This window comes from Doryrhamphus excisus, linkage group LG9 (genome assembly GCF_037039965.1).
Source record: "Doryrhamphus excisus strain RoL-2023G ecotype Guam linkage group LG9, RoL_Dexc_Guam_v1.1, whole genome shotgun sequence".
Taxonomy (NCBI): domain Eukaryota; kingdom Metazoa; phylum Chordata; class Actinopteri; order Syngnathiformes; family Syngnathidae; genus Doryrhamphus; species Doryrhamphus excisus.
Window position 1 is genome coordinate 13,894,756 of NC_136365.1, and position 20,567 is coordinate 13,915,322.

Genomic DNA, 20,567 nt, shown 5'->3' on the forward strand with positions numbered 1-20,567 from the left:
TATTTGCGCTAAAATTTTACTGCGTCCCGCTGTTCGAACATACAGACATCGACATTTTCTGGTTTTCAAAAAAGCGTACGTTGATGTCTTAACCCCCCCCCCCATACGGTTTGTACGCTCGTGAAAATGTTGAAAATTATGGATGGCCCCTTAGTAAGAATGATTGTGCAATTTATTCTATATATGCTTGTGGTCCATTATAATGTACATTATAGTGGAAAAAGTACCAGATTCCATAGATGGTTCTAAACACTTGGTTGGGGTCCATAATGGGGGCCAACTCAATGCTATTATCCAAGTTCCATGGGCAAGACTATTCCCTGGTTTACTGCATAAATAAATTGGTAATCTGGTTCCATACCAATCCATAAGTGAATTTCTGGGAAGTAGGGTTCCTTAAACTAATTGGAATAGTCTTACAGTGCATAGAAAACCTGTTTACAACCTGCTAAATGCAATTTCTAACAGTATTAGAGCCCACATGAAATAACACCCCTATAGTCACTTTTATACTCTGATAATAAGAGAAAATAAAACAGAAATAAGACTTGTGCTCATGTGTGCTGATGTAAATGTGTTCTGGTGCTAGGGGAGCTGAGTGAGGGGCAAACAGGAAGCAACTTAAGCACAGGAAGAACATGCCATGTTCAGGCCAGACAGACCGCAGATCCACCTGTCTGTGAGACAGAAGTATATTCCTAAATGTAAACATATTATTTCTGTTGTGTATTTATATATCGCTCCCAGAGGTGGATGGAAACTTTCACTGTTGGGACGCCAAGACTGACAACCTGTGGATAGGGTTGTGGTTCATTGTAGAGGGGTATCACCGAATTGCACGATACATGGGCAACATGTGCCTGAGAATGACTAAGAGAGGTTCAGAAGCACACGTTTCAAGGCCTGACAGCAAATTATTATCCCAAAAACAGCTCTCCGAGATTACAAACTTGAGTCATGACAATGCAATGCAACCAGGGTACACCCCGGACTGGTTGGCAATCGATCCCGAGGTACAACAGACAATCAACCATCAACATCTATGAGGAATGCATCGTCTCTGATGAAGGTTACATATTGTTATGTCCTTCCCCTTGGGGAGGACTGCATACTGAAATCTGCATGCCCATGTGCTAAGATGCTGCTAAAAGTAATAGACTGAACATGTTAGCATGATTCTAAACCATTTATATTAACATTTGAAGGAGGGATTAGCAAGTTATTTTGTATATCAGCTAACTGTGGAAGTTATCTTTCTTTCTTTTTTTTAGGTCCAGTCTGTTGTGACAATAAATCACTGACGAGCATCTTGTTCAGCGCCCAGCCAGCTGTGGTGTGGGAAAAGAGAGAACGTCCCTGTGCTTAAACCTGCCCACATATAGCTCAAGTAGCCAGTATGGAGCACAACTTCACACTTGACTGTAGAAAAACATCAGCGTTATTCCTCATGCAGCTGAGTCACAGGATGTGATCAAGCCGTTTGCAAGCTTACACCAAATATTTACAGTCTATCATTGCGGATATGAAACTTTGATGGACGCCTGTCACTGTGAGTAGACTCCCCATGTTATGTGCGCTGGAGAATACGCTGCCAAACCCAAAGTGTGGTGTAGGGGCCGCTTTCGTGGCCATCAGAAATTGAGAAAAACCTTGTCAACAAACAAAAGTACTTTATTGCCCAGGGGCCCGATGAAAACTGGTTACTTTTTACCAAAATTCTGTTTTATTGTTTTCCAAATTCATTTTTTTCATTTTCATTTTTAAAAATATATTTTTTTACCTGATTTACCTTTATTCATTCATTCATTTTCTACCGCTTATCCTCACGAGTGTCGCAGGGGTGCTGGGCTCCAGGGTCAGCTCTATCCCAGCTGTCTTGGGGCGAGAGGCGGGGTACACCCTGGACTGGTCGCCAACCAATCACAGGGCACATATGGACAAACAACCATTCCCACCCACATTCATACCTATGGACAATTTGGAGTGGCCAATTAACCTAGCATGTATTTGGAATGGGGGAAGAAACCAGAGTACCCGGAGAAAACCCACGCATGCACAGGGAGAACATGCAAACTCCACACAGAGATGGCTGAGGGTGGGACTGAACTCGGGTCTCCTAGCTGTGAGGTCTGCGTGCTAATCACTCACCTGCCGTGCAGCCCACCTTATACATTTATTTTACCTAAAATCACAAATACTTAAACTTGCTGATATAGTTAATCTTCAAATAGCTAAAATAATGCATAAGGCTAAAAACAACCAATTAGCTAAAAATGTCATCCAATACTTCTCTACAAGAGAGGAGAAATATGATATCAGGGAAGAACTACATTTGCAACACTTATATGCTAGGGCTACATTGAAAAGCCATTGCATTTCAGTATGTGGAATCAAACTATGGAATGGATTGCGTAAGGAAGTCAAACAATGCACAACGATGAGCCAATTCAAGAAACAATACAAGCAGTTGATGTTTGCTAAATACAAGGATGAAGAGTCTTAAACCAGTCATGATGTGCTATATATATCACTACATTGACACTTACTATGGTACCCATTATGTCATTGTATGGTCATATCACATCGTACTTCGGTACGTGACAAAACAATTTAAACATTTAAAAAAATGTAAAAATTAATAAAATAACTTTTTAAAAAAAATTAAATTATATTCAGAAAACAGGAAGTGAACAAATGTAACAGTTACTGATTGTAAAAGTATGAGATGGAGGGGTAGGATTTAATAAGCTTTGCTTCTTCCTACTCCTTTTGGACATGTGGAACTGGGAACTGATTACGGTAATGGTAATGGTTTTATTTCATTTGAACATGCATCAGATTACAATTGAGTGCATCCCATAATCAGTTCACAGTTCCACATGTCCAAAAGGAGTAGGAGGAAGCAAAGCTTATTAAATCCTACCCCTCCATCTCATACTTTTACAATCAGTAACTGTTACAGTTGTTCTTCACTTCCTGCTTTCCATAATACAGTTTAAGTTTTGTTTGTTTTTTTATTTTTAAATTTTGTAATTTTTTGTCCCGTACTGAAGTACGAGGTAATATGACCATACAATGACATAATGGGTACCATAGTAAGTGTCAATATAGTGATATCTATAGCACATCATGACTCGTTCAAGACTCTTCATCCTTGTATTTAGCAAACATCAACTGTTTGTATTGTTTCTTGAATTCACTCATCGTTGTGCATTGTTTGAGGGTGTTACTCAATCCATTCCATAGTTTGATTCCACATACTGAAATGCTTTTTAATGTAATCCTATCATATAGTAGGTGTTTCAAATGTAGTTCTTCCCTGAGATCATATTTCTTCTCCCTTGTAGAGAAGTATTGGATGACATTTTTAGCTAATTGGTTATTTTTAGCCTTATGCATTATTTTAGCTGTTTGAAGATGAACTATATCAGCAAGTTGAAGTATTTGTGATTTTAGAAATAAGGAGTTAGTATGTTCTCTACAGGCGGCATTATGAATTATCCTTACTGACCTTTTTTGCAGTACATTTAGCGAGTGAAGATTGCTTTTATAGTTATTAGCCCATATTTCCACACAATAAGTAAGATATGGTAGAACCAGAGAGCAATAAAGAGTGTGGAGTGATTTCTAATTGAGAACAAATTTTGCTTTGTTCAATATTGAAATATTCCTGGCCACCTTATGTCGTATATTTGTAATATGAGGTTTCCAGCTCATATTTTCATCTATTGTGATCCCCAGAAATTTATTTTCGTTCACCCTTTCAATGTCCACACCGTCTATTTGTATTTGCTGGTGCGTGTCCTTTCTGCTGTTACCATTCATTCATTTATTTTCTACCACTTTTTCCTCACAAGGGTCCAAACAGCATGATTTTAGTTTTACTTAGGTTCAAGGACAATCACAATTATCATCAAACCATCTTTTTAGTGTGACCATTTCTTCTCTGACCTTTCTATTTCGTCTGTACTCCCTCCAGGACAAAAAGCAGTGGTATCATTTGCAAATAATAGCAGCTTTAAGTCTTTCGTTACTTTGGAGATATCATTGATGTACAAGTTGAACAGTTTTGGCCCCAGTATTAACCCCTGGGGAACTCCGCACGTAATATATGAACTTGCAGATGTGTATTCTCCTAGCTATATGTACGTATTGCTTCCTGTCATCTAAGTAGTTTTTGACCCAGTTCAGAACTAATCCTCTTATTCCGTACCTTTCTAATTTAGTTATTAGGATGTCATGATTGATTGTATCAAAGGCTTTTGTCAGATCCATGAATACTGCGGCTGCACACTGTTGAATGATGAATTTCCTGTATAGTGTGTTCTTCTTCTTGCAAGCTTAGTAAGGCCTTTTGTCATCCATGGCTGGTTGTTTTTCTTTTGCTTCTTTGACCTTTCTCTCCAGGGACAGTTCTTATCGTACAGCTTCATATAAGTATGTAGAAAGTGTTCGTATGCTTCATCCACATCTTTGGCACTGTACACACTCTCCCATTTTTGTTCTTCTAGATCAGGAGGAGTGCTCACACTTTTCAGCATGCGAGCTACTTTTAAAATGACCGAGTTAAAATGATCTACCCACTACAAAAATGCAAAACATCTATTTATTTTCAAATGTATTGAGGATTATTTGTACGTACAATGTATGTTGATGTACCTTACATAACCAAATGAGCCAATATTGCAAAACACACATAATTAACTATTAACATTTTTTGTAATTACCTGAGTTTACTTTGATGACTTGCACTGAATTGAATCAGCCAGGGATGCATAGTCCGGACAGTAGCTGCTGATAGCCAGGTTAGCCAGGCAAACGCACTTCGAAAAAGACATTGTGAAAAAAAAAGTCCACCTCCCATTCCGTATGGAAGTGATATGTTTTTGCCTTTTTACTTGGTCCAGCTCCTTCACTCATTTTAGTGACCATAAACTTTAGCGAGGGCTTAAAATCTGACGCAATTCGCCGACTAGCTTAGCACTTTGCATCGTTGTTTACGCATGAGCGGTGACCTAAAGGTCAAAATTCAGTTGTCATCTGACTGGTTGTCCTGTATGTCAATCAAGTAACGAGGATGGATGATAGGCTGACATCGTAAGTTCTGCTGCACTTAAAGACGTTGTTTGATTTGATTGGTCACCCGAAGAACAACATTCACTTGTCATCTGAATGGCTGCCCTGTATATCAATCAAGTGACGGCATTGATGCTAGGATGATATTTTTTTAATGTCATGCCGCGATCGACCACGATCGACCAGTTCCACCTCCGCGATCGACTGGTAGATCGCGATCGACTTAATGAGCACCCCTGTTCTAGATCCTTCTTGAAAGCGTTGACTCTGTCCTCTGAACGTAGTTTCTGGACAGTCTTTGTAGTTTCCATTGGTCTGTTATTGTAATGATGGTTATAAATTGTAAACACTGGAAGATGATCGCTGATGTCTTTGATTAGCAGACCACTAGTGGTTTTGTTATCAAAGTCATTGGTGATTATATTGTCAATGAGAGTGGCACAATGGTCTGTCTACTTGGTCTGGTGATTTTGGGAAAAAAACTTAAGCTGTACATTGTATCTATAAAATCGTCAATTACCTTGTTCTTGTGTGGATTCAGCAGATCAATATTGAAGTCTCCACATGTGAAAATAGTTTTTTGATTCTTATCTGAAAAGGTTGTTTTGATCCAATCTTCAAACATTTCTGTCCTTGAGTGTGGCGTTCTGTATAAACAACTTATGTACACGTTTTTGCTTTGTTCTTTACAGATTTCAATTGTTATGCTTTCTAGGATATTGTCAATAGCAACTGACATATTCTTTACCACTTTGTAATGTAGTTGTTTGTCCATATACAGGGCGACTCCTCCTCCCCTCGTGTTGCTCCTGTTGATGCAGGTCATCTCATAACCTTCCAACTCAAAGTCCGTGCCTTTATCCTCGTTCAGCCAGGTTTCCGAGATTGCAATTACTTTGAAAGGTTCCTTGAACACATTCAAATATTGTTTGATGTTGTCATAATTTGCATGCATGCTTCTGCAGTTTATATGTATGATTGACAACTTGTCGCCAATATTTAAATTGTTGTTGTACTCCTCTTCTGTATAATAACAACAGTCAATTCTCATGTGTGGAAAAAAAATTGTGTCCGGCTCTATGTCCTTTTCCAATTCCAATTGTTTGGGATTTGTAAAGCCAAAGATCTCCAGTTGCAGATCTTCTTGTGTCGTAATGGTAATGTTTAAAACGTTTTCCATTTTCAAGTTGAAGTAATCTTAGAATTGATCCAGATCCGCAATATTTTTGACAATGAGCACACTGGCTTCCGGTCCTCCATTTAACTTTATGAAAATTTTGCAGTTGGCACTCCAAGTAGCTTGAATCTTTCCCGGCTTTCTCAGGTCATGTGCTTTCTTCGCGATTTCAGCATTACGTTTGGTCAGGTGGTCATTCATGTAGACATTTGTACCTTTCAGCTTCTTTCCTTGTTTTAGTACAGCGGTCTTGGATTTCCTGTTAGTGAACTTGACGATGACGACGGGTGTGCATCTGTTCCTGCCATACAGTGGGATGCAAGTGTCGATGGATTCAATGTCACCATCGACCTCTTTAGATATTAAGAAATCCACTACTTGTTGCTCCGTTCAGGCGACGTCCATTTTGTCTGCTTCATCACTGTTCCTGACTGCCCTGGCATAAGACCTGGGTTTTGATCCCCGTCACTATTATGTCATTCATCTTTGCATTCTGATCCATGTCGTTGATTGTATTTTTCAGCTCCTGAATTATTTTGTCTTTCTCCGCATTATCTTTTTTGATGTTGGTATGACTCTAATTATGGGATGCACTCAATTGTAATCTGATGCATCTTCAAATGAAATAAAACCATTACCATTACCAGCAAAGACTGGATGCTAAATCCTTACATTTTTTTAATGCAATTCATCATTGGCCATGGCTGGCGACCAGTCCGGGGTGTACCCCGCCCCCACCCAAAGACAGCTGGGATAGGCTCCAGCATACCTGCGACCCTAGTGAGGATAAGCAGCATAGAAAAAGGATAGATTTTGCCCCATAATTGAGAAATTGATGTATAGTAGCTTTGCTATCTTTTCCACTGTGATGTCAGCCTCCGCACTTATTGCTACAAAATCCTCAACAAAACAAACTGTGATGCCCCATCCTTGTGGTTAAGCAAGACATAGTCTCTGATTCAATTTCAATATCGTTATTAATGAAATCAATATAAATGTATTAATGTTACAAAATAAATGTAATGTATTATTTAGGACTTTAAGATGAGCTGGGTGTAAGAATAAATGTGACTCTTGTCTCATTTCACTCAGAACTTACAGGACGTCAGCCGGCATCATAAAATGATCACTTATACAAACTAGCAGTAAAACACATATACACACAGCCTGACTAGCATGCTCTGCTAAACTAAACTGTCTTCACGCTCCGTAGGAGAGGAGTTTTGAAGTTTCTTCTCCAACTTCGCTGAGGTTTGAGGCCCGTGTTTCCACATGTTTAGTCCGGGAGGGGGCCGGTGTGTGTTTGTGATAAGATTCTGCCACGATTAAGCAGAAATACTTTAAAACACAAAAGATGACAGTATTTCATTCTCATAATGTCAATTTTCGTAAGATTCGGCATTTAACAGTAAATTCTGCGTTTAGTGGCCAATTCCGCGATTCCGTTCACACAGAAAACACATGCCCATATCCTTATGTCTTTGGCCAAAGTCACAAGAAAATCACTTGCAATTCCGGTTATGTCAGCAACTGTGACAGGCAGCCACTGTATAATGGGGATGTAACAGTACACAAACTTCCCGGTTCGGTACGTACCTCGCTACATACTTTGTCAGCAGCATAGTGCTTCCCGTTATGTGGAGCAATAAGCTGTCTCTTTATATCTGTTTGTATATCTTTAGGATGGCCAGAAACGAGAAAGATGTGTTTGTGGATTGTGGATGCTGGGCAAAATTCCAAAATTCCTTGAAATCCTGCTTTTTGCACTACATCATATTTTTGTATTGTTGCAGAAATATTGGAGATTTCTTTGATAAATCAATGATTTCCCAAATGATGAGGTCGATATTGGCTGAACTTGAGCTTTGCCCCATGGAACATTAAATACATCACTTCCTCTCAAGGGGCTCGAAGCTGCATTATGCCCCGAAGGCTGCAGCCAGGAAATGAAAAAAACGATTAAGATCGAAGCGAGCCAGAATGCTGCGATGCTGCATTGGCAAGACTCTTCATTAGGCTTTTTAGAAGAAAATCAGGGCACTCGTGTTCCATGGTAACCTGGCTTGATGAGCACACTATTCATGCCCACACTCATGGAGGCTCAGGCTCCAGCTCGGTGCAGGTAAAAAAAAAAAATCAGCAAATAGTGTTATATCGATGTCGGTAGTGTAGAAGAAGTAGCATGATGTGGTTTATAGAAAAGCACTCAACCATCCCTTTGACTTGAACAGATAAAAGTGACCCATAGAATAATTTCCCATCACGCTCCTTTTGTGGTTTATGCTTGGTGGCTTTGCATCAATCTGCATGATACGCCACCTGAAAATCCATCGGGCTTCAGGTGACAAACAGCCATTTCATCAACGACAAAGCTGTGACAACACACCAGATCCCATCTCTAATCTGTGCGCCGTCCAGGCGACTCAGGCCTGCTAATATTCCCAACCACACCCCATCTCCTTCTGTCCGCTGAGAGCAGCACAAACGGTTGCGCACGCCACCTCCCCGAGATCTTTGTGAAAGGGGCCCGTGACAGCGATCATATCATTGTTGTCACCATTATCATCATAGCAATTACTCTCGGGGTCTCCAAAAATCACTCTCACCAGCATGCACGGGGATCGGGGTGCAACCCCCGTTGATGACAAACAAGCAGGATTGATGACGCTATGATTCATCTGCCGTCACACCCCATCATATCATGGAGTCGTGTACCTGGAAGGGGGTGACCCTGCTTCAGGTCATCTATTGATGCTGACACTGTGTTGTTTTAACGTATCGATCCAGGCAGTGAAGCATCACACTCCATCTGCAAACATGTGACTAGCTGTCGGGACTGCATGGGAGGGGGCACACATCCCATATGGAACATATGCATACATATATGCATAATACATACACTAAAAATGAGGTCACAGTGTGGTTGATGAGGAGGGGATTGGTCAAATGAGTCTTCACACAGCAACACGCACAACTTCTTACTTTAACATGGCTTCTTCTTTCTCCTCTTCCTCCTTTTGCCGAGCCATCACGGCCATGATGATCTTCCTCTCCTCCTCGGTGAGATGGCTCAAGTCCGGCAGGTCCGGCATGGATGGCGGCACGGTGGGTGGGCGAGGGCCGCTCTGTGGCCCCATCGAGGCGGACATATTTTCCACCAGCACTCCACCACCACCACCACCACCACCCCCTCTTCCTCGTCGTGTCGTTTCGGCTGACAGGATTCTCGGAGCGTTTACCGAGCAACGCCTCAAGAAAAGCTTCTCCGCTGGCGAGGCGGCGGCGGCGGCGGCGGCGGCCGCAGCCCTGGCGAATAGTCCGCGCGGGTCATGATGGTAGGCACCCTCGGTTGTGCTTTTCGCGGTCGGGCTTTTCCGCTACGGTCGTCGGCCCCCCCACCCCCACCTGCCCACCTCCAAAGTGGCCTCACGAGGACCCCATTCCGTGACGCTTGGTTGCTTTGTGCTTCTTCCGCCGTCTTTTGCTGGAGCTGGAGCCTCGGTATGCTGAAGTGGTTTAGGCGGAGTCCCCTGTTCTTTCTCACTGGTACGCTCTCTGGATATGTGGATGCTGGTCGTGGGCGATACTGACTGTATTGGTATCGATCCGATACCAATACTGGCGATACCGAAATGTTTACCATCATTGACGATACTGATACGGAATCTTTGTACTTTCCATATCATTGAATGATTTTGGCCGTTAATTTATGGATCAGGATTCATAATCATCATGATTATAATCTAGGGGTGTCCAAAGTGCAATTAAGCAATTTTATGACAATAGTCAAAATATTCGGAGAATAAAGTTCTAACATTCAGTGACAGCGCTCTTCTGAGGAAAAAAATGCAAAACTTTGCCACAATAAACGCGCAATGCCATGAGAAATAAAACACAGATGAAAAAGAATGTGGTTGAAACATTGTTGTGAAACACTAACACTGGTTGGGTTCCCAAATGGAACATATGTAAGTGCCCTCCGCTTCCTTTGATTTTGTGAAACTAACATTGGCACCCATGTTATCATGAGAATAACACACAGGACAAAGATTTTAGGCAAACATAAAATATATTTATGTATTTGGGAATAATTTTACAATATATGAATACAACACAGAGAGCGATGTTCAAGGCTTAACTATTAAAAATCTCTTTTCACCCCGAAACACCCAATTTTCTTTTCTTTCCTGGTGCCCTCCCATGTTAATAGTTCAGTGTTTTCCTCATATTTCATGAAAAAAACACTCCTAAAAATAAACATAAATATCAGCTGATCTCAGTCCGATACTGATTAACTAAAGCAAAAAACATAACTACACACAAGTACACATCTTCCTAAAAAGACGCATAAGATAGCATTACCGATTCAATACTGATACAACATTTGGTATCGACACGATGGATGCTTGACACGACCTCCCCACCCGGAGTGGATGCAGCCCTCCCCTTTCGCTCTTTTTGCCGAGGCGCGCTTACTCATGTGAGACTTCTTACCGCCATCGCCGCCACAGGCGGGCGGGGTGCAGCCTTCTACCGAGAGAACCGAGCGTGATTCCGTCACCGATTCGCCTGCACCAGACCTGACGCTTCAGACAGATTTGTCCCTGTCGGAAGGCAATTCAGCACCAAGGACAGCATCAAGAATCCAAGTTGGTGGACCCCCTCAATTGGGGGGTGTCTCCTTAGTAGCCACCAAACTTATGGTAATGGTAATGGTTTTATTTCATTTGAACATGTTCTCTGTAGGCGGCATTGTGAATTATCCTTACTGATCTTTTTTTGCAGTACATTTAGCGAGTGAAGATTGCTTTTATAGTTATATAAAAGTATACTATAGGTAGAACCAGGAGGCAACTTAGGAAGCAGCTATCATTTGCCATTTGCAAAGAATGATGACTGAGGGGCGCTGATGTCGCTTTTACACGAGCAAGTGACGTCACCGATGAGGTGCCGTGATGACGCCAACTTCCGTGGTGCATTATTTTTTACCCCCGTCCCTAAAAAATAATAAAAGGTCGTAACGAGATGCAATTGGCCGCATCGCCAGGAAGGTGAACACTGCACGTACTGTAGGTGTACTCTACAAATACTGGACAAGCTTCACTTTTCACCACACTGTCAACCAATGGCTGAGGCTGCAATACATTAATCACCACATGGTGGCACTGTCATCCAATGGCTGGGGCTGCAATACGTTACTCACCACTGACGAGCTATATTACATTTCATACACTTTTTGTTTAAAACTACACTCTGTGAGGGGCCTCTGTGTCTCTGATACATTGGGTATCGGTCACGTCTAACTATACGGCCAAAGGTTTGGACAACACAACACAATGATGGTGATAAGGCAAGAAATCACGAAGTGAGCCTGACAAGGCACACCTGGGAAGTCAAAACCATTTCAGGTGACTTTAAGCTCATTGAGAGAACGCAGCGCTGAAAAATACGCAACTAAATATGCAAATATATACAACTCCAAACAGAGATTGCCGAGGGTGTTCATATGTTCATTCACAGTTTTGAGAAAACCATTGTACGTATCTGTAGTACTTGAGAATATACTGACATCTAGAGGACAGATTGAAACACTGCGAGCTCACATCAAACATAGAAGAATGTGGCTCTAAATACAAATACTGTATAATAATAATAACGTGTATGCCGACTTGACGGCTTTGGATTACAGCTGCAACAAGTCGAGCAATTAGTCGAGTAGCCAATTCATTGACGCCTGTTTTGATATTTGATTCATCATTTTTTATTTAAAAACATACATAAATGATTTGCGTATGCACCGAGATGACAGACTGTCACTGGCAACAATTCACGGTTGCTGGGAGCTGTAGCGTAGCCCAGGTGATGACCGGCCAATCACAGGGCAGACTGACTGAGACTGACAAACATCATACTGTCACAGAACAGACGACTTTGTCGTATGTTGTCCACATTCAGTACCATTCAACAAATGTCCCAGAACAAATGTCCCAGAAAAAAATGACTTTTTTTCCATTTTGTGAATGGTATGTGGGGGCAGGGAATGTGGAGTCTGTCCAGACAGGTTTGGTCCACCCTGGACTGATCAGTTAATGACTGACACTTAAAGAGACAGACAGCCACTCATTCATGCTTATCCCTGTGGCCATTTTAGATTCTTCAATCAAGCTAACTTGCATTTTTAATGATGATGCTAACCTAGAAAGTGGAGTATACTGATTCCACGATCCCTCCCCCTCCCCGTGCATACGTGGGTTTTCTCCGGGTACTCCGGTTTTCTCCCCCATTCCAAAAACCTGCTAGGTTAATTGGCCACTCCAAATTGTCCATAGGTATGAATGTGAGTGGGAATGGTTGTTTGTCTTAAAAAAGTATGTGCAGTGTGATTGACTGGCTACCAGTCCGGGGTGCACGCCGCTTCTCGCCCCAAGACAGCTGGGATAGGCTCCAGCACCCCGCGTGAGGATAAGCGTCAGAAAATGAATGAAAGGCACCACTTTTATGGGTTATGGCCTGCCACCGAAGGCTTGCTGGTGCTTCGATTACCTCCCGAACTGGCTGCATCTTCCCTCCATTTGATGACTGAAAATGATGAGAACCCCAAATATACAATACAATCGTGCTGCTGTTTATATAATTTTCATCAAAAACACAAATAACATCAAACCCAGTAGTCTTTATCTTTATTGGCACTTAATAAAGTCACAAATTTTAGACCCAAATTGGTGAAGTTTAGCATTTAAAATGTGGAGTTTATATCAATCAGCTTCATATTAGCACGAGACAGCTACAATAATTACCATACATTCGTTAACTTATTATTGGACCAGATCTGTTGGACTCTCCTCTACTTTGAGATGACCTGTGAATCCACATCTTCTGTGCGAGATACCACTTTTCCATCAATAATCTCCTCAATCACCACTCTCTTTCTCTGGGTGATGACTGGTTGCGCTGCAGAAGGAAAGAAAACAATAAATGAATATGTCATGTACTACATGTCACTAAAAGTGATGCCAACAACTTACTTTTGACTTCTTTGACGATTTGAATGGTCCTGCAAGTAAGGAAAAAGTCAATGTTACCATTTCTGCATCTTTCACTTTGATTTCTGGATATCAGAAGATTATATTCATTTGCTTTCTGCGTGGCAGGGTTTTATCCCTCTGTCTTATCTCTTACTTTACATCCTCTCCGTCCAACAATCTTCTGTACTCGGCGATCTCCATCTCCAGCCTGGTCTTGATGTCCAGCAACATCTGGTAGTCTGCCGCCTGCCTCTCAATCTCCACCCTCATCTGGCTGAGCTCAGACTCCAGGTTGTTGACGATGGCTTGGAGCTGGCTCAGCTGCAAGCTGTAGCGGGACTCTGTCTCTGTCAGCTGACTCTCCACAGCAGATTTCTGTCAAGAGAAAAGCCAAAAGATAGGATATTTGAGGGCTTGCTTTATAGTTCACTCAAGTTGCAGCTATTTGAACGTGTTTGTGCAATATCTATTCTTACCAGGCTAAGCTGAGACTGCAGTTCAATCTGCAGGGCCTGCAAAGTCCTCTGAAGCTCACTAATTTCAGTGCGGGAGGTCTGGAGGATCTGTGTGCTGTTTGCAACCTGCTTGTTCAGCTCATCAAACTAGAGGATGCGATTAAAATGCAGTTACTCCAAAAGTTGGAAATATTTGCCATTCATATCAAAAGGCACACGACCCATGTCGCCCTGCTAACCTTGGCCTTGTACCAGTTATCCATATCACGGCGGTTCTTCTCAGTGATGGCTTCATACTGTCTTCTGATTTCATCAAGGGTCCTGGACATGTCCTCCTGGGGTCTGGCATCCACTTCCACATTTACAGAGCTGGAGTTGACTTGACTTCGCAATGCTGCAAGCTCCTACGAGCACAGCAGACTCACGGTAAAAGACAGGGAAAGCAAAGAACTGAAGCCGCGAGAACCGGAGCAAGTTCGGACTGAAGTGAAACAAGATTTTAAACTAATCATAACAGAGTCATAGTCATTTCATTTTTTCAGACCCAGATTCTCAGCCATCCAGGTCATGATAATCGCCAAAGGTTGAATCAACGGCAGTGGACGCTTCTTGTTCGTGGAGGCATGGAGTCTCCCTGTCTGGCGGGTAAAAGGGTTGCTATTGGGACACACCCACCACAGACACAAATAGGGAGATGCCACACCCAAATTTTAGAACTGTGGAAGCCTTTTGGATGAAACATCAAATGTCCTCAACAAAGAACAGTCAAAACTTGTGGATCTGACATGGTTCTTTGCGTTCCTCAAGAGAGCAACCATCCCTCTGCGCCCGAGACTGTGGAAAAATGTAAACTAAGCTAATTTTACCATAACATTCCCAACTTGTCAATATTAGCTTGTTTCCAAGGGGACTATGAAATGTCATTTCCTCTTAAACAAATACCATCCGTAATGGCGGTCCCTATTGTCTGAGTGCCCATACAGCATATGGATTTTCTTTAGCGTCACCATAAATGACCATTATGTCTTATCAATCGTTGGCTTGTAAAGGAACACTCTGGCTGGAGTCCAAATGAAGGTACACAACTTGTAGACACAGTAACAGGACTTGTTAGTTTAAGCAAACTTCAACTTTTCTAGGAGGTGTGAGAGCAAACAGTTGAGTTTGTCATGTGATCTCTCTGACTGCAGCTAGGACCATACACTGGGAAAACCCCAAAGAAAAGCCCACATGTTGCAGTTGATGGGGTCACCTCAGCGTGGTTCTTCTTCAGGTAGACCAGCTCTTCCTTCAGACCCTCCACTTGCATCTCCAGGTCAGTGCGAGCAACAGTCAGGTCATCCACGACTTTGCGCAGTCCTGAGATGTCCGCCTCCACTGACATGCGCACGGCCAACTCGTTCTCATACCTGATCAAACACATCAAGCTCAATTACTCGTCTACCTACAAAGGAAAACAGGTTCCACCGGTTTGTCCACCTTTAACTTCTGTGTGGCAAAACTGGATGACTCAGCAGATACCTTCACCAATGACTATTTTAGACACGTCTAATGATATAGGCAGCAATGCTCGCTTTGGATGGATGCTGGATAGAACATCTGATATTGTACGAGGGGGGCGACAAACGGTCGCCAAACAGTTGCAACCACAACTACAACAGTCCACACTGTTAATTTAGTATATATTATTAGCACAGGGCAGCATTTTAATACGGAGTAAAACGATAACGCTGCGCTGCTTTGAATCATATTTGCTGAGAACGTTATTATTATTTTTACTGAATCATAGTGCATTGTGAAGAACATTCATTTTACATGTAAAGAACATTTGGTTTCATGTTTATGCCCAATTACAATGTGCATAACCTCCACCCATCATTCTTCCCTACTGTATATGGATTCAATATATCCGTTTTATGCAAATATATAACATGGTGGAGCAGAGAAATGATTTTTATCATTACAATAAAAAAAGAAAAGAAAAATCACTGACTTGATTCTGAAGTCCTCCCCTGCCAGTCTGGCGTTGTCAATCTGCAGCATCAACCTGGCATTGTCCTGGGCAGCAAGGCTAATCTAAAGCAGAGACAAGAGAAGACATGATGGTGAAGCTATCACAATAATAATAATAAATGATATCAATCATAATAACACATTGGCCACTCACCTTCTTGCGCAGATCGGCAATGATGGCCTCGTACTTGCTGTAATCTCTCACCGTGGGGGTCTGTTTATCGTACCACTCGCGGATTTGGCGCTCCAGCTTGGCGTTGGCGCTCTCCAGGGAGCGCACCTTGTCCAGGTAAGCGGCCAGACGGTCGTTCAGGTTCTGCAGAGTGATTTTCTCGCTGCCGGTGACGCTGAAGTTGCTGCCATCCAGTACCCCCCCGCCGAGCGACCATGCCAGGTCCAGGCCGGAGGCGAGACCACCGGAGCCGTAGGACGACATCTGCACATTTTTACCCACGGAACCGGCGTACACGCTGGTGGCCCGCCGGGAGCCGGCCACCGGCAGGGACGAGAGGGACAAGGCGGATAATCCAGTGCGGATTGAGGACATGGTGATTTGCGGCTGGACGCTTCCCTGAAACCTGTCAGACCCTGAGAAAGGCGAGGCGAGGAGGAGATGGCTCCGAGGGGCCCGGACGCTGCATTTATAGGCCTCTGGTGGTGGGAGGGGCTGGCCCACCAGGTGGGTGAGAAGATGCTGTTCGCCACCTGTGCTGTGACGTCACACCGAATGTGGAATCCACCTTCACTCTTCTCGTGTCGTAGCTGCCAGGCCACATTTCCCCGAGGACGAGTACAGGCGTGTGAGACGCCCATTGTCGTGAAATGAGGCCCGTCTGCTCCGCCTCGTCATACAACGTAGTTCCAAGTGGAAATATTTCCTTTCTGCGACGTCTGCTGGCTATTTAACAAGGAATCCAACAAAAGAAAACAGCTCCCTTTTTCTAAACCCAAACATATTCCCATAATGCTTAACACAGTTACCTGACTCATACAACAATATACAATTTCTAATAGCATAATTACATCCTGACATGATCACAAGCATTTAGTTGAAGACAAATTCATCCATTACATGTGCATATCAATCAAAATGATTTATAGTTCAATTTTATGATGTTATTGCATTTTTATTTTATTTTTATTGATTTCCACCCACAAACTGATATGCACATTTGAAAGCATCGTTTGATGGGTTAAAAAAATAGATGGGGGGTCTGGAGCTCACTCTAATCTAAAAATTAGAATGGGTGCTTTTATTGCAAATTTTGACCTGAAGTCGGAAGAGAATGAAATATTTGAATAATGTGGTCGTGAGTGATTATGATTGACTGCAGCTCCTCGGCAGCATAAAAGAATTCATTGGATTGACCAATACTCAGAACAAACAGAAAGGTCCAAGGAACTCTGTGAGGAGCTAAGAAGAGTCTAAGAATCTAAGAACAGCCAAGAAACAACCAAGACTGAAGCCTGCCATCTCTGGAAGGTGCTGGACCCTGAGGTCCACTGTTTGTCTCCCAGTGGAGACCTTACTCCCAATGGACACATTGAAGCTGGACTGAACAAGCCACTATATTCTGGACGGAAATTTTATGGTTGGACGTGGCAACAAGTCCAACCTACAGAGACTCTAACAACTGTCAGGCCCGGTGGTGGTTGCATCATGATCTGAGGCTGTTTTGCTGCCAGCGGAACTTTGCTAACATCAAGCTTCTGAAGCGGGTCTTCCCAAAGCTCCAGACTCAACCCTATTGCACATTCTTGGATGAGGCTTAATTCCCAGGCAGGCGTGCAACCGATGTAAATGAACTTTTCCCAAGTAAAGGATTAGATCAAAGCGAACCACAACAGCAGCAATACGTGTTTGAGCTGCGTCTTTGTATCCAAACTGTTAGATGACGCCTGTGATTGTTTCTCAGCCTGATAAACTGGTGGAATTAGTTACTATCTCTCGCCCTTTCTCCCTGGTCAGTCAGGTTTCTTTTGTGTTCCGGTTAACTTTTATATTTTTATTATTTCCTATTACAACCTCACAGTCCTCCATCGCAGAAACCAAATGACTTTAAAACATTTGGATTGTTTTAACCTTGTCACGGCGTGGAGTGGTGGAGTTGTGGCGAGACGGGTAATGCTCTGACAATGGGAGACGCCACCAGCTGAACTAAACATGGAGAAACTCCTTATTTATTTTTAGCGGGAGGTGTGTAAGAACAACCGTGTTCTTAATGTATCTTTATCAAAAAAATGTCCTTGTTAGCATCCTGTTAGCTTGCTAACACATGGGAACAGGAAGCAGAAGTCAGCTTTGTCCCCGTTCGATGATGTCATCAGCAACTGACTCTGCAGTCCTAAGTCTAGAAAATGCTAACACGTGAAAAACAGACAGGATTGTTGACAAAGACACAATGTGGCAGTGAGAGCAACACGGACACCATTTTTATGTTCCACTATGAGTTACTTCAATTCAGTTCTTCAATTGAAGCGTCTTTCTCACTTTCGTCATTAAAATGCTGGCACTTGCATCTTTGGCTTGGTTTTGGGTTGTTTTGCAGCTGTGATCAAAAGAAAAGCAAAAACTTGAAGTGAGAAAAAACGTTGACTTCAAGAAATATCGCATTGCAAAACACAAAGGCTGTGTCCGTGTTTGTCTCGCTGCTACATTGTGTCTCTGGCAACGATCCTGTCTTCAGGGAAGGTAAAGATAACCATAAATGTTCACTTATCCCTTTCAGTCATTATTTATATGAACGGAACGGCTGAATTGGATTGACATTATTTCATATGGAAAAATGTGGTTACATTATGTTTTGGTTAGAGTCAGATCTTCTGGAACAGATTAATGCTAACCAGGGTTCCACTGCATTTGTTTTTTGGTTTCAAACCACGTTTCAGTGGTACCTGGGTTGTCGTACACCTGTTCAGTTTTCAATGAAAAATATTACCATATATGCAGTTTTTTGTACGGAGAAAACTTTGCGGCAAACTAACTAGTCTGCATGAATCTGCTATTATATTTTGGGTGCCATCCTGAAACAGATGAATTGGATTAAAATGTTTTGGTTTTTGGTATGATTTGGTTTTTGATGGACCCTTTGGGAAGGATTAATCACAAAAGCTGAGCTATCATGGTACCACAAACTGCCAACAGTAGAAACGCATTGCTTAAGTGTCGCTGTAGCTGCCAAGTAGTTTAGTTGTGTAAAAAGCTGGCCAACTGCCATGAAACTTGCTCGTTCTCATGACTGCAAACCTTCTCTTAAATGTGTGTTGGGGTATAATTAATAGTCTGGACGATTTGTTGATGCTGCCTCGCAGTTAATGAATATACAACGACAAGCATGCAGACTAACTGATCTGACAGGTATCCTCTGTCTTGTGCTGGGTTGAATTTGTGATAGAAAGCCAGTTTTTGTGTCTTGACAGTTGCATATCCCCACCTAGGAGGAACAAGTGGGGCAACATACTGTATCCTCACACAGCCAGCCTTCCTGGTCTCAAGAGATTGGTCCTAACTTGTTTGGCCCAAAACTTGTTTGCCCATCCCCATTTGACATAACATTCGATGGCAGTGAGACAGTGGCACTCCTATTTTAATTGTTTTGTGAAAAGCAGGGCTTATGTAACCCTGGGGTACTGAGCCAGATCAAGGTGTGATGAAGATAACAGTTTTACGCTAGTGTGTAAGGAGTCATCAAAACGCCTGCTGGTCATGACTTTGCCTTTTCCAACTGAATTTAAATGGGGAGTCATTTACTTAGTACAAAGGGAGACACTGTTGTACAATGCATTGCTTGGACAAGAGTTGTACTTCTTTGTGGCGCCAGCTCCCCATCAATCAGGTGGAAACACCCGACACGGTCCACGCATAAGTGTCAGGACCACTCCCTGACTAGTTAGTCTTTTCATTTCTTGTGTACGTTCAAGGTATTTCTTTCATTATTAGGTGACATTTGTCTTCTTCACTGATCTAGGAAATGCAAGGAATGATGTGTTCATGTTGAAAACAATGTGGTTTATCCCTACCGGTATGATCTGAGCACAAATCTAAGGCGTGGTTGTTTTGTTTTGTAAGATGCAATCTGAAAAGTGAACTTCCTGGTGTCTGTGTTTTATCCCCCAAGGTTTTTATCATTTTCAGCACTCTCTCGTATGCCAGAAACTCAAAAAGACAAAAGTCATGTTGAAAGCATAAGCTACTTGGCTGAAGAACTCAGTACACACAGATGCCCAAACAATCCTAACAGCATCCATTCAATAGATGCCTGTTTTTGGTGGGAGTTTGGTTCCAGACCCATCCGTAATTGGCATAAATCTGCAAGTAAAGGCCATAGAAATGTTTATTATAACCCTCCTGCCATTGTTCACTCACAACACAACCCAGGTTTAAGTCCTAAATATGCCAAACACCAACAGGGGGGCTCACACTTTGTCAGCCTACAATCTACTTTTAAAAGGACCAAGTCCCAAAATGTTCCACCTACTATAAAAACTAAATATATATATTTACTATATTGACAAATATGAGTATTTATGTACATGTACTGTATATCAGTGGTGCACACAAGCAAGATAGACCTCGACATGATCTATCTCAACATATATAAAATCTAAACTTCAAAACTGCTATACTAAATACTAATAATTTGTGTTTCACATTCACAGTTTCCAAGTAATCAAAGTAGTTTATATTATTCACAAATATTTCACAGTTCAATTCAACACGGCAATAAAGATAATGACACATAATTCCTCCATAGTTGTGTACATAACTTGAGTACCAGTAAAGTCAGTCAAAATAGCTCTGCAGCGTTCATAAGAGGCACA

The 20,567-nt window shown here is 42.2% G+C and overlaps 2 protein-coding genes across 24 annotated transcripts in view; both read right to left on the reverse strand.

Annotated features, from left to right (window-relative positions):
- The window catches only part of rims1b (regulating synaptic membrane exocytosis 1b), a 67,429-nt gene extending 57,602 nt beyond the window's left edge, over window positions 1-9,827 (reverse strand). For all 23 annotated transcript variants that reach the window (XM_078793452.1, XM_078793447.1, XM_078793441.1 and 20 more), the window contains exon 1: window positions 9,236-9,827. In XM_078793452.1, coding sequence (XP_078649578.1) covers window positions 9,236-9,402 — 167 coding nt within the window. In that variant the 5' untranslated portion in view covers window positions 9,403-9,827. The remainder of the gene's footprint in view (window positions 1-9,235) is intronic.
- A 3,089-nt stretch (window positions 9,828-12,916) lies between these two features.
- Window positions 12,917-16,371, reverse strand: krt97 (keratin 97). Its single transcript, XM_058091691.2, has 8 exons — window positions 15,901-16,371; window positions 15,727-15,809; window positions 14,986-15,142; window positions 13,973-14,137; window positions 13,755-13,880; window positions 13,433-13,653; window positions 13,279-13,307; window positions 12,917-13,204 (listed from the first exon to the last, which is right to left on the reverse strand). The coding sequence occupies exons 1-8, from the start codon at window positions 16,291-16,293 to the stop codon at window positions 13,098-13,100; spliced, it is 1,281 nt and encodes a 426-aa protein (XP_057947674.2). The 5' UTR covers window positions 16,294-16,371; the 3' UTR covers window positions 12,917-13,097.
- Between the last annotated feature and the right edge of the window lie 4,196 nt (window positions 16,372-20,567).